This window comes from Lagenorhynchus albirostris, chromosome 3 (assembly GCF_949774975.1).
Source record: "Lagenorhynchus albirostris chromosome 3, mLagAlb1.1, whole genome shotgun sequence".
Classification (NCBI taxonomy): Eukaryota; Metazoa; Chordata; class Mammalia; order Artiodactyla; family Delphinidae; genus Lagenorhynchus; species Lagenorhynchus albirostris.
Window position 1 is genome coordinate 166,874,006 of NC_083097.1, and position 13,281 is coordinate 166,887,286.

At 53.1% G+C, this 13,281-nt stretch overlaps 1 protein-coding gene across 1 annotated transcript in view; it reads right to left on the reverse strand.

Moving 5' to 3' along the window:
- Positions 1–13,281, reverse strand: part of CATSPERD (cation channel sperm associated auxiliary subunit delta) — a 39,968-nt gene that overhangs the window by 319 nt on the left and 26,368 nt on the right. Inside the window, exons 13-19 of the mRNA XM_060146727.1 lie at positions 12,910–12,968; positions 11,270–11,348; positions 10,544–10,596; positions 7,703–7,777; positions 6,228–6,356; positions 4,826–5,009; positions 1,283–1,440 (exon numbers count right to left, since the gene is read on the reverse strand). Coding sequence (XP_060002710.1) covers positions 1,283–1,440; positions 4,826–5,009; positions 6,228–6,356; positions 7,703–7,777; positions 10,544–10,596; positions 11,270–11,348; positions 12,910–12,968 — 737 coding nt within the window. The remainder of the gene's footprint in view (positions 1–1,282; positions 1,441–4,825; positions 5,010–6,227; positions 6,357–7,702; positions 7,778–10,543; positions 10,597–11,269; positions 11,349–12,909; positions 12,969–13,281) is intronic.

Sequence of the window (13,281 nt, forward strand, 5' to 3'; positions counted from 1 at the left end):
GGAGAGGCCGTGGGGCACCGCCTTTGGGGGCCTCACCCTTCACCCCAGCAAACTGGTTTTTCGTTTTTTGTTTTTTTCGGCCACGCTGCTCAGCTTGCGGGGTCTTAGTTCCCCGATCGAGGATCGAACCCAGGTCCTCAGCGGTGAAAGCACAGAGCCTAACCACTGGACCGCCAGGGAATTCCCCCAGCAAACGTTTTAAAACTCACGGGGACAAGAGCTGGGCCTGGAGCATTGACTCCGGGCACTGAGTTCCATTTATATCCACTTAACTTCTATCCTCTATGACTCTGCAGTCGTCTCTGTATTGTGTTGGCCAAAAAGTTCGTTTGGGTTTTTCCGTAACATCTTACATATTTTATCAGAGGCCATATTTTTCCCCAGGACCCCTGTGGTCCCCTGCTCTGGAGACAAGGGATTCCCACCCCCTCCATGCCCAGGCTCAGTCTGGGGGGCGGGCAGCAGAGACCAACAAAGCACTCATCACAGTGGACGCGGAGTGGGGGGTGTGAGGGGGGCCACAAGCGTCCCTCAGGTGGCTGCGAGCAGGTGGGAATGGCAGGATGGAGGGAAGGACACCCAGGTAAGTGGGGGGAAGTCGTTGGGGGCTCTGCTGGAGGCAAGGTGCAGGGAGGGCAGGGGATGAGCCTTTCAGGCAGACCCCTCTCTCCCCTGGGCATCCCCACTCCGGTGCCTTCCGCCTGTGGCGTCCCAGAGCTGGTCCAGGGTCTGGGACCTTTAGGGAAGGCAGGGTCTCCCCGCGCTTTTGGAGGTGGACTTTGTGTCCGTCTGGAAGGGATAGGTGATGGGGGAGCGGGGAAGAATGCCGCCCATATTCCCCCTCCCAGTGGGAGACGTTAATGATCTGAACAGCACAGTGGGTGGCGAGTATGGGCAGCCAGCTCCTGGGGCAGGGTCGGGCCGGCCTGTAATGAGTGTCGGTTTCCGTGGTGTCAGTCCTCCAGCTGCCAGCGGGAAGCCAACCGGCTTGCAAAATCCCTGAATATCTAATGATCAGTGTTTGGGAGCCCGTCTACACCGGCCCCTGCACCCCACCTGTTGGACATGGCATGACTGTGACTCTGGTCCCTGAGGGCAGGGACAGGGCTGCTGGTCATTGCTGTTCCCCCGGCACCCAGCATGGCCTTTGAATGAGGATTCATTTAGCAAGTGAACAAATGTCATCCTAGAGGAGGGAGAAAAGTGGGTCCCCCTCATGTGTGCAGCCTGCCCCCAGAGAGCCAGCTGTTCCCCCAGAGGCCCCTGGCACAGGGCGACTCACCTGTAGTATGGGTCCACGATGGAAATGAAGAAGACGTAGATGCCGTTTCTTTGGTCGAAAACGATCTTGTTCTCTGTCGGGCCTCCCAGGATCTGATACGGGACTTTGGGCCATCTCAGGGGTGCGTTGTTCTTAGGGTCGTGGCAGCTCACATAATTCTGGGGAGGAGGACAGAGACATGCCTGCTGGCCCCGGGGGCTGGGGAGCACCATGCCAGCCCACAGGTGCTACCGCCGCACACACGGCCCCACCGGTGCCACTACCCACCAGCACCCATGGGTGTGAGTCCAGGACCAAGTGCCCGCTGGGCAGGCCAGCCGATTTGTGACTGTGGAGCCCGTGCCCCCTGCGGTGGAATCGCGGAGTCCTAACCACTGGACTGCCAGGGAATTCCGCCCCCCTCCCACAAGCAACTATAAAATGAGGAAGCTCTTCATTTCCCCTTCTAGTGTGGACACAGCTCTCCAGCAAGAGGTAGCATCTGGGCAGAACTCCAAACCTGCTTTCAACAATGTTCTGGGCCCAGAAGCCCGACGGCCACATGGAGAGCCATGTCGCTAACAGAAGCCTTGCACACGGGTGAGAAGACCTTGATGCCCCCGCACGGGTGGCCTCCGCCAAAGCCATGTGGGGCACAGGAGCTGCCCACCTGAGCCACGGATTTGTGAGAAACAGTAAGTCCCACTGAATTCGGGGCTGATTTGTTTTGTAGTGCTGGGTGATGGAAAGAGCTGTCCTGTGTACTACTATGGAGAAAGTTCAAACGTTGTCAGAATCAAAAAGCAAACGTGTCCACGGTGTGGGTGGCCACCTGGATGGGCGTCGTTTGTCCCCAGACCCTGCTGCCGGGGCCGTGGGAATGGATGGAGGGCAAACACCTGACTTCAGCTGTGCCAGGCCACCTGGCCCTCCTCGGATGCAACAACGGCAGCAATACTTCCTCTCGGTTGTTGATGGTTCCCCAGGTGCCTGGAGCCCTGCAGTCCCCCACGGAGCCCCTGCCTCTTCACGTCCCCCCCAGCACAGTCGTCCCGCTGCCCTGGCCCCTCCTCTTGGCCTCTTTGGCAGACACATCCTTAAGTTACCACGCAACACACAGAAGACTTCCAAACCAACGCCAGCCCTGACTTGTCTCCCCATGTTTTGCTGGCCACTGGGCTCCCTCCTCCTCGGTGGCACCTTGAATTCAGCAGGTGTAGAATGAAGCTGTGTGTGTTTCCGTCCACTGCTAGCTTCATCCCTGAGCCAGCATCTGCCCAGGTGCTCAGGCTGGAAACTGGGGGGCCGTGCTTGACGCTTGCCTCCTCTTCCTCCGTCACCAGGTCCTACTTTTTGCGCCCCTGCCTCACACTGAATGTTCGAGTCCCCAACTCCCATTTGTATGTTGAAGCCCCATCCCCCAGTGGGATGGTATTTGGAGGTGGGGCATTGGGAAGTGATAAGGTTTTGATGAGGTCCTGAGGGTTGGGCCCCTATAATGGGATTACTTCCCTTATAAGAAGAGACACCAGAAAACTAAAGCAGGGTCTCGAAGAGATATTTGCACACCCGCGTTCGTAGCAGCACCATTCATAACAGCCAAAAGGTGGAAGCAAGCCAGGTGTCCACTGACAGATCATGGATAAAAAGTGTGGTCCGTACCCACTAGTGGAATGTTATCCAGCCTTAAAAAGGAAAGATATCCTGACCTATGCTACAATGTGGATGAACCTTGAGGACATGATGCTCAGTGAAAGAAGCCAGACGCAGGACAAATACTGTGTGATCCCACTCACAGGAGGTCCCTAGAGAGATCCACAGAGACAGGAAGTAGATGGTGGGGACCAGGGGCTGGGGGAGGGGATGGGGAGTGAGTGTTTCATGGGGACAGAGTTTCAGTTTGGGAAGATGAGAAAGTTCTGGAGATGGAGGGTGGGGACGGTTGCCCAACTGTGTGAATGTAATTCATGCCACTGAGCTGTGCACTTAAAAATGGTTAAGATGGTCAATGTTATGTTATGCATATTTGACCACAATTAAAATTTTTTAAAAAATCCTTTGGGAGTAAAAGAAAAAAAGCTGGGCTGCATAAAAACTATGTGAAATAAAAAAGGAGACAGCTGCTTTGCCTAACGACCATTTATTTGCCACAGCTAGCTCCACCTCATGGTTTTTAGTGGTTCAGTGGTTCAGTTTTAGCAGTTCAGGGGCTTTTTAACAGCCCATCCAATGACTGTGCTGGACATGCAGGCATTGTGGCTCTGTCTTGATAGAAAAACCCTCAGGGTTCTACAAAATCGGCCACCAGGGCTGATGGGGAAAAAAAAGTAATGGGACAATCTCTTCAATTTATGCATGCCACTTTGAACGAGACGGCTAATAAAAAGAATGCAAATACAAACACCGGCACAGTCAGAAAATAATAAATAAGCAAAGCTCCGTGTGTGGCTTGTTCTTTTTTCTTAAGAAACGGTCAGGGAGGTGGTGTTTGGGTAACCTTGCGAATGCACAAAACGCATACCCGAGTTGTAGGAGTTACACGCTTTAAAATCGTTCATTATCGGTTATGTGAATTTCACCTCGGTTAAAAAATAAATAAAACCAACGTCACCAACCAAAATACATGACCAAACTCACTCGATGGAATGGGGTGTAAGGAACGGGTGAGGCTGCGGGCTTTTAAGAAAGCAAATACAAAATTAAGGAGCCAGGAGTTCGCGCTGGAACCGACTTTGGGCGCGAAGAGCGCGCGCGTCCCTGCTGGTGACGTGACCGCATTGCGCCGTGTTCTTGCCCTTGGCGTTGAGAGGCTGAGGGTGGATGGAAACTAATTAATATGCGCCAGAAGCCCCCCCACCCCCAGAGGAACAACGCGATGTCTTCCTTTCACTGACACCATAACCTTATTTGTCAATCGTGTACCAACCAACGTTCGTGATAGAAACGCTCGTTGAGCAGAACGGACCGTAAGTATAATCAGCCCCTTAAATAATGGGCATTTGGATGGTTCCAGAAATTTGCGCATCATCAGCAGTGTGCTCCATGAGCGCCTTCGTCCCTACACCTCCGATCGTCTCCGATTCCCTTGGGAGAGATTCCCAAAGAGTTTGTGCGTCTTACATTTCCATCCCCTGACGCCCCATCCAGGGACTGAATGTCTGCCCTGCACCGCCCCCCCCCCCCATTCATATGCCGAAACCTACCCCAGAAGGTGATGTATTAGGAGGCGGGGCCTTTGGAAGGTGATTAGGTCCTGGGGGTGGAGCCCTCCTGAAGGAGATTGGCGCCCTTATAAAGGGACCCAGGAGCGCTCCCTCGCCCCTTCTGCCGTGCGAGGACACAGAAGGCACCACCCGGGAACCAGACACCAAATCTGCTGGCGCCTTGATCTTGGACTCAGCCTCCAGAACCGTGAGAAACCAGTGCTGCTGTTACAAGCCACAGGCTCTATGGTGATCTTTACAACAGCCCGGACAGACCGAGTCGGCCCCCAGCACACAGTGGGCCTGACCAGTCGTCGCCTTCTGCGACCTGTTTTGGGAATAATCAGAACGCAGGCCCTACCTCTCGGTCCCAGGCGAAGGGCCCTTTGTCGCCGGCCGTCTTGGCGATGGTGGTCCAGTTCTGCGGCTGGGAACTGCAGAGGGCCATGTCGGCCGTCAAGGAGTACGTGTACGTGAACAGCCCGTTCACCTCCAGCAGGACGTACTCGGCCTCGACCACCTCCTGGAACTTTCCTTCCCTCCACCTGGGACACACCATGCACAGGTGAGGCTGCTGGGGGGCCGTCAGGGGTGGGGGAGGCTGGGGGCCCTGCTGTGTTGTGAGACCATCTGGGGGTGGTGGGAGGTGGCAGAGCAGGGCAGGGCCACCCCCACCCCCCACCAGGCTGACACTTCTGGGACAGTCAACGCGGATATGCAGTGGCAGGTGGCTGACGGGGTCGGGGTCGGGGACTGGGGGTTGCTTATTTTTTGACACCTGTAAACATTCCAGAGGTATACATTTAGGGCGGTGAATTAAGGTTTTTCTAAATCCTTATTTGGGGGGGAATTCCCTGGTGGTCCAGTGGTTAGGGGTCCGGGATTCCACTGCCGCATACCCGGCTTCCATCCCTGGACGGGGAACTAAGGTACCCGCAAGACACGGGGGGCCAAAAAAAAGAAAAACAAAACTTATTTTTGGATGCACGTTTGTCTCCTGCCAGGTTGGGGCTTACACCCCTGCTCTGATGGGACCCTTCCCTTCTTCCTCACCCCAGGCCGGCAGGCACCCCACCACGTGGCAGCTCTGAGTTAGGGGCGTGCCCGGCCCACAGTCTCACCTGGGTGTGGGACTGAGGCCACGAGGAGCTAACACGTGACGTTCTAATGAACCTAAGTGTTGCCACGTGTGAGTGGTTTCTACCACCGTTCAGTCCGTCAACAACTATTTAGTGCAGTGGTCTGCTGGGGGCGGTGTGGGGGTGGGGACGGAATGAAGGAAGACAGAATCCATGGAAGGGGGCAGAGTGAGTGGCATGGCCTGAAATGTGTCTCCCAAATTCCTATGTGAAGCCCTAACCCCCGTGCGACTGGATTTGGAGGTGGGGCCTTTAACGAGGCAATCGAAGTTGAGTGAGGTCATAAAGGTGGGCCCTGATGCCACGGGAAGTGGCAGCCTCTGCGACCAAGGAGAGAGGCCTGGGGGAAGCAGCCTGCCCACACCTTGAACTTGGACTTCCGGCCTCTAGGACTGTGAGAAAGTCAGCGTCTGCTGTTTAAGCTCTCCAGTCTGTGGTGTTTTGTTAAGGCCGCCGAGCTAAGACGGGCAAGGGGAGGGGATGTGTGAGCTGAGAGCTACGGAGGGAAAAGGCAGGGAGAGGATGCGGCCAGAGCAAAGGGGTGGAGGGGGCTCTGGGGGCCTGTGATGATGGTGAGGGCGGCGGGGGGCTGGCGGGGTGGTGGACTGGGGGGTGGGTCCTCACAGTTCCACCACCGGCTTCCATGGGGTGTCGTAGTAGACGAGGATGGGGCAGCCCAGCTTCTCATAGTGGTAAGGCACCTCCAGGTCCTCCGTGGCCTTCTGACCCCGGAAGCTGGGGTCGTAGGCTTCCCTGTGGGAGAGCAGGACACAGATACGGGCGAGCTCCCGCCAGGCGCCCGGACGTCCACCCACCCACAGCCCCGCTTCTTCCCTGCACATGGGGTCACGATCGTGGAGGCGTGTCTGAGCGGGGGATTCAGAGTCCTGGTCGAAATGACCTTGGGACCCCTGCGGTGGTTGACATTCCGGTCCACTTAGCTGGGCCACAGCACCTCGACTGTGGTCAGATGTGATTCTGGGTGTTTCTGTGAGGCTCTTCTTCGGGGCAGAGGTTAATACTGAAATCAGTAAAGCAGTGCTCTTCCTAATGTGGGTGCAGCTGGAGGCCTGAGTAGAACAGACATGGGCCTCCCCCAGCAAGAAAGAAGTCGGCCTGCAGATGGCCTTGAACTAGAACTGCAACTCTTCCCTGAGCTGCCAGCCCCCAGCCTCCCCCGTCAGACTGTGGACTCACCAGACCTCTACAGTCCGGGAGCCAAGTCCTTAAAATATATCTCTGTCTTTGTCACTCTGTCTCTGTCTCTCTGTGCCTCTGTGTCTCTCTGTCTCACACATACATCCTGGGGCTTCTCTCTCTCTGGAGACCCTGACTCACACACTCTTATGCCCCCAGGCTCTCTGGCTGCAGCCTCACTGGTCGGCAAGTCCAGCAGGGCCAGTTTCCGTCTCGGCCCTGGGTCTGGATGGGGGAGGGACTCTTGGCTTGTGTTGGAGGGGGGAGGGTCACGTCGTATAAGACCCATGAGTGTCTTCCCATGCCAGGGGGCTGGTGGTGTGCACCAGTGTGGGAGGGGCTCTCCGTGCCGCCCTGCAGAGGGGGTCACTTTGGCCGGCCACCCCCTCCTGCCTTGGCTGGACAGTGTCTGGCCAACTCCGCTAGCTGGGATGAACAGGGGACCGGGCTCCAGGAGCTGGTGGCAGGCTGGGGAGGGGTCTGAAAGCTGGCCCAGCAGGTGGCAGAGCCTGTGCAGACCTGGGCCAGGGGCCCTGCCACATCCCACTGATTCCCCAAAGGCCCAGCCACCTTCCCTACCTGTCTGCTTGCTCCCTCGGATTCCCTGTGGGCTGGATATCAATTGGCAGGGTATCCATTTTAAAACCATTCTTTTTTTCCTTTCTTCAAAAAAAATTTGTTTTCTTTTCCATTACGGTTTAAAAATGATTCTTGGGACTTCCCTGGAGGTCCAGTGGTTAAGACTCTGAGCTTCCACTGCAGGGGGTTTCAGTCCCTGGCGGGGGAACTAAGATTCCGCATGCTGGCGCGGTGCGGCCAAATACATAAATAAAAATTTAAATAATGATTCTTGATTCGCCTTTGGCTCATGTGTGTGTGTTGGCGGTGGGGGGGGGGCTCACCTCTCAATGACGTAGCTATAGTTGTTCTGAAGGGCCACGGGGTCGAGGATGCCATTGTAACAGGCTGAGATTTCACTGCGAGCAACAAAAGATGGTGAGAAGCTGCCTGAACCCATGCGGGACCAAAGAATTGTGAATTGTTCCCTTTGACATATGTTATCTCCCCATCGGTTGGATTTTGAGCCCTTTCTTACCTTCTGGTTCTCCAAGATGCTCCAGGCTCATCTTTCTTTTTTTTTTTTTTCCGGTATGCGGGCCCTCACTGTTGTGGCCTCTCCCGTTGCGGAGCACAGGCTCCGGACGCGCAGGCTCGGCGGCCATGGCTCACGGGACCAGCCGCTCCGCGGCATGTGGGATCTTCCCGGACCGGGGCACGAGCCCGCGTCCCCTGCGTCGGCAGGCGGACTCTCAACCACTGTACCACCAGGGAAGCCCCTCCAGGCTCATCTTGAATCTTCCCTGCCTGGCCTAGAATCAGCCATTTCGCCAAGGAGCCCTAATTCCTTGTATTGGAGAATGATGTTACACGTGGAGATGTGGGAGCTGGGTGTCCTGACTTTTGAGACAATCCTTTCCCTGTGTTTCTTTGTACTGTTACCCTCTGTGCATGTATCCTTAAGCAACATGCAGTCCTGCCTTGGTATCTGCAGGGGGTTGGTCCAGGATCTGCCGCAGATAACACAGTCCGAGGATGCTCAGGTCCCATAGTGGGGGCCTCTGTATCCTCGGGTTCCACGACCACAGATTCAACCAACCACGAACTTAAACGCCATCCACCCTTGGCTGGTTGAATCCGCGGATGCGGAACCTGCAGATACAAGGGCTGACTGTAGTTTATTTTTGCCTGATTTTGGATTTTCTTTTTCTGTGCCACCCAGCTTGTGGGATCTTAGTTCCCCAACCAGGGATGGAACCTGTGCCCCTTGCAGTGGAAGTGCAGAGTCCTAACCACTGGACTGCCAGGGAATGCCCCTGATTTTGGACTTTTAAGACTAGAATCATGCTGTGTATTCTTTTGATTCCACGCCCACGTTTGTACGATCCATCCAGGCAATTCTGCCCCGTTCGTTTTCACTGCGGTGACATTCTGTTGTATCAAAACCCTGCACTGGGTTTACCCCTCCTTCTGTCGATGGACATTTCAGTTGGCCTGCTTCCAGCTTGGAGCTATTCAGAATAATGCTGCTGAGAACATTCTGAAACCTAGATCAGTGCAGACGTGCATGAGTGGAATTGCTGGTGGAAAGAAGTGCTTTCCAAAGCAGCCGAAAAATGTACACGCCCACCAGCAATGTCTGGGGGTTCCTGAGGCTGCCAGGGGGTTCCCATCCCTATGGTACTACTTTCCAGGCTTTGTCAATTCTGCCATGCTCGTGCTGAATATCGGTCTCTAACGTAGCTTTCATTTTCATTTTCCTATGAAATTGACCACTTTTTCAACACCTTTTCGTGTTTATCAGCCTTTCCCCCCCCTTTTCGTGTTTATCAGCCTTCCCCCCCCTTTTTTGGGAGTGCCTCCTCAAGCCTTTTGCCCATTTTTTTCTATACGTTTATCTTTTTTTTTTTTTCTGATTCGTAGGAATTCTTTATAAATTCTGGATACAAGTCCTTTTTTAGTTACACGTGTGGCAAATACCTTTCCCACTCTCTTTATGGCAGCAGCTTTGAAAATATTGTTTTAAAGACTTTCCTGCACATATGTTCTAAATACTGATAACATCATTTATTGACTCAATAAAGCGTCTCCCTTTTGGGGGGAGAATCTGGTAAAACCATCAGTTGACTTTATTATTGCCCCATGCAGTGGAGCGTTGAGGCTGGCTCTTACTAGCTCCGAGAGCCAGCTGTTATATCCTCAGGAGTTTCATGAGCCAGTAGAGACTCACTTTGGTAGTGATCTATAGGCTCCATGGGAGCATTTACACCACGGGAGTTGGCAAATGCTACAAATCCGGGCTCCCCCAGAACTGGCTGTCGCCCATTTGCTGGCCCACCACCGCCTGAAGGGGAGACCGTGTGGCAGTTTGGCCAGTCTTCAGGGGTTCTTCCTTTCTTTTTCTTGGTTTCTCATGGCTGCGTTCTCCGCAGTAACTATGGATCCTGGAGGCAAAGTTCCTCAAATTTTCAGCAGGCGATTAAACCCAGAATCTCTGAGCAGTTTTATAAATTTATTTATTTATTTATTTATTTTTGGCTGCATTGGATCTTTGTTGCTGTGCACGGGCTTTCTCTAGTTGCGGCGAGCGGGGGCTACTCTTCGTTGAGGTGCGCGGGCTTCTTATTGCGGTGGCTTCTCTTGTTGCAGAGCACGGGCTCTAGGCACACGGGATTCAGTAGTTGTGGCACGCGGGCTCCGTAGTTGTGGCTCGCGGGCTCTAGAGCGCAGGCTCAGTAGTTGTGGCGCACGGGCTGAGTTGCTTCGCGGCATGTGGGATCTTCCCGGACCAGGGCTCGAACCCGTGTGCCCTGCATTGGCAGGCGGATTCCTAACCACTGTACCACCAGGGAAGCCCTCTCTGAGCAATTTTAATCAAAATGAGGAACTCAGGGACTAAAAGGGAGAAAGGGAATGAGCAAAGGATGAGGAAGCAGGGAGAACATGTAAATTTCACCAAGTCGGTGTGGAGGAGGCAGCCACCCACTGTAGACTCTAACTTAATCTGTTAGGATTAATTCTTGAGCTGTTCGTTATGGAAATGTTAAACATATGTAAAAGCAGACAGAGTAGTGTCACCCGACTTTAGCAGTTGTGAAGCAATGGTGACCATCTCATCCAGTCCCCACTCCCCACCTCGCTACCCCCCAACTTCTCCCCTCCCCACCCCATATCGACATACTCACTTCTGAATGACGATCTTCTTCTCCAGGTCACAACCGACTGAAATGAGGGCTGTCTGCAGCGGCGGGGGGATGTGGGGTGGAGAGACAAGGAGGGGATGAGGATGCTGACCCCGGTCAGCGAGGGCACCATGAAAGCCCACGAGGGGGCGCACTTGATGCAGCCGGGACCAGAAACCCTGCGCCTGGGTCGCAATGCGGTGTCCAGGTGCCTGGGACTCACAGAGTCAAACCCTAAGAGCCTGCCTGATCTATGGGGCACCGCTAAGGTCCCGCCATCTGATAACCCCCAGCTAGTACACCTGCTCCGAGGTTGGTGAGTCCTGACTCACAGCCCTGGGGGAAGACGATGGGGAAGGGGCAGTGACCTTGGCAACCAGGGCAGAATCACCTCCATTTCCAGATCCTGAGTGTGAGCTTAGCCAGCCCCTAGGGGACAAGCCAGCCAAGGCCTGCTGTCATCAGTCTTAACACTAAGGACAAAGAGTATGGGACAGGGGCTTCCCTGGTGGCGCAGTAGTTGAGAGTCCGCCTGCCAATGCAGGGGACAGCGGTTCGTGCCCCGGTCCGGGAAGATCCCACATGCTGTGGAGCGGCTGGGCCCGTGAGTCATGGCCGTTGAGCCTGTGCTCCGCAACGGGAGAGGCCACCACAGTGAGAGGCCCGCGTACCGCAAAAAAAAAAAAAAAAAAAAAAAAGAGTATGGGACAGCAAAAGTTTTGGTCATACCAGTGGCTTAAGATCCAAGCATGAAATTTCTTTGTTGGCTATGTCCAGAGTGATGGTTGATATCGTGGGTCTCTTTATGCTGCAAGGCAATGGGAGTGTGTGTTATTGCAGTAAAAAGCATCGACAACCCCCCCATTCATTTATCTATCCTTCCACCCATCCATCCACCCATCCATCCACCCATCCATCCACCCCATCCCCCCATCCATTTCTCCATTCATTCATTCATCTCTTCATCCAGTCAGTCCAGAATATTGACCAAGAACATCTGCTCACACATGGTGGCGCCACCCTCCCTCTAGTTTCTACCTCTTCTTGAGTCAGTTTTGTTAATTTATATATAATTACTTATTGAAAAGAGCATCTGAGCCCCAGTTTCATTATCACCTAGCTGCATATGATGTTTTCTCATTGTTCTTTGAACAGGTTCGGTATCCATACTTTTATTTTCATTTTTCATTCCTATTGTTCATTTTAATTCTGTCTTTTCTCCATCAGGATTGTGGTGTCTTCTGAAGAACCAGCTTTATCTTACGTCTTGACTCTATGCTGTCTTTTTGTTCTCTATTTAATACATTCCGTATTGTATCATGGTTCATTCCCTTCCCATAATTTCTTTTTGTTGTCCCCCTAGGTCCTTATGTTAAATATTTAGTTTATTTATCACTAGGTCCATTTTTTCTCCTCATAATAAAAGTGCTTGGGCTATACATTTTTTCTCTGAATATATTTGAGCTGAATTCTTTGATTCAGAGGTTATTTACACGGTGTTTCTTTTACATATATATATAATTTTTTGAGAAACTACCATTTGTTAAGAGTTTTAAAAACATTTATTGAAGTATAGTTAATTTACAAAGTTGTGTTAATTTCTGCTGTACAGCAAAGTGATTCAGTTATACATATATATATATTGTTTTAAAAAATTTTATTTTATTTATTTATTTTTGGCTGCGTTGGGTCTTCGTTGCTGCGCGCGGGCTTTCTCTAGTTGCCACGAGCCGGCTTCTCACTGTGGTGGCTTCTCTTGTTGTAGAGCACAGGCTCTAGGCACGCGGACTTCAGTAGTTGTGGCTCGCGGGCTCTAGAGCGAGGGCTCAGTAGTTGCGGTGCATGGGCTTAGTTGTTCTGCGGCATGTGTGATCTTCCCAGACCAGGGCTTGAACCCATGTCCCCTGCATTGGCAGGCATATTCTTAACCACTGCGCCACCAGGGAAGCCCTGTATATATATTCTTTTTCAGATTCTTTTCCATTATGGTTTATCACAGGATATTGAATCTACTTCTTGTGCTATACAGTAGGGGCTTGTTGTTCACCCATCCTATATTATAATAGTTTGCATCTGCTAACCTCAAACTCCCAACCCATCCCTCCCCCACCTCCCCCTTCCCCTTTGCAACCACAAGTCTGTTCTCTATATCTGAGTCTGTTTCTATTTCGTAAATAAGTCCATTTGTGTCACAGTTTAGAGTCTACAAATAAGTGATATCATATGGTATTTGTCTCCCTGTAAGAGATTAATCGTTCTTGCCTTACTGTCCTTGGAGTGGGGGAGTCTGGGTCTCGGCCCTGATTCCTTGGCTCCTGCTAAGGGGACACCCTGGGGCCACCCACCGCTACCATCCGGTGATGACGTACCTGGAGGTGAAGTTGGGGTCAGCCCTGCCCCAGTGTTGCTGCTGCCTCAGTGAAATGTTCTGCGGAAGCAAGAGAGAAAATGCAACTGCAGCAGTGGAGCAGCCCCGGGTGGTCCCGCAATCAGGGCTCAGGAGAGACGGAGGGCAGGATGGGGGTGTTGGGAGGAGGAACCCGGGAGCCACCCAGCCTGCCTCTGGGTCTAAGCCCGTGAAAGGCTTCTGGAAGCTCATGGGAATGACCCCCCTGCTCCAAGCTCCCTGCCTTTGTCCCGGGGACCCACAGTGGGGCGTGACTTACTTTCCCCTCCTACTTAGCTGTGATGTGACATGGTCTGATCCAAAGAGTTTGTTGTGGTCTGGGGTCAAGTCCGAA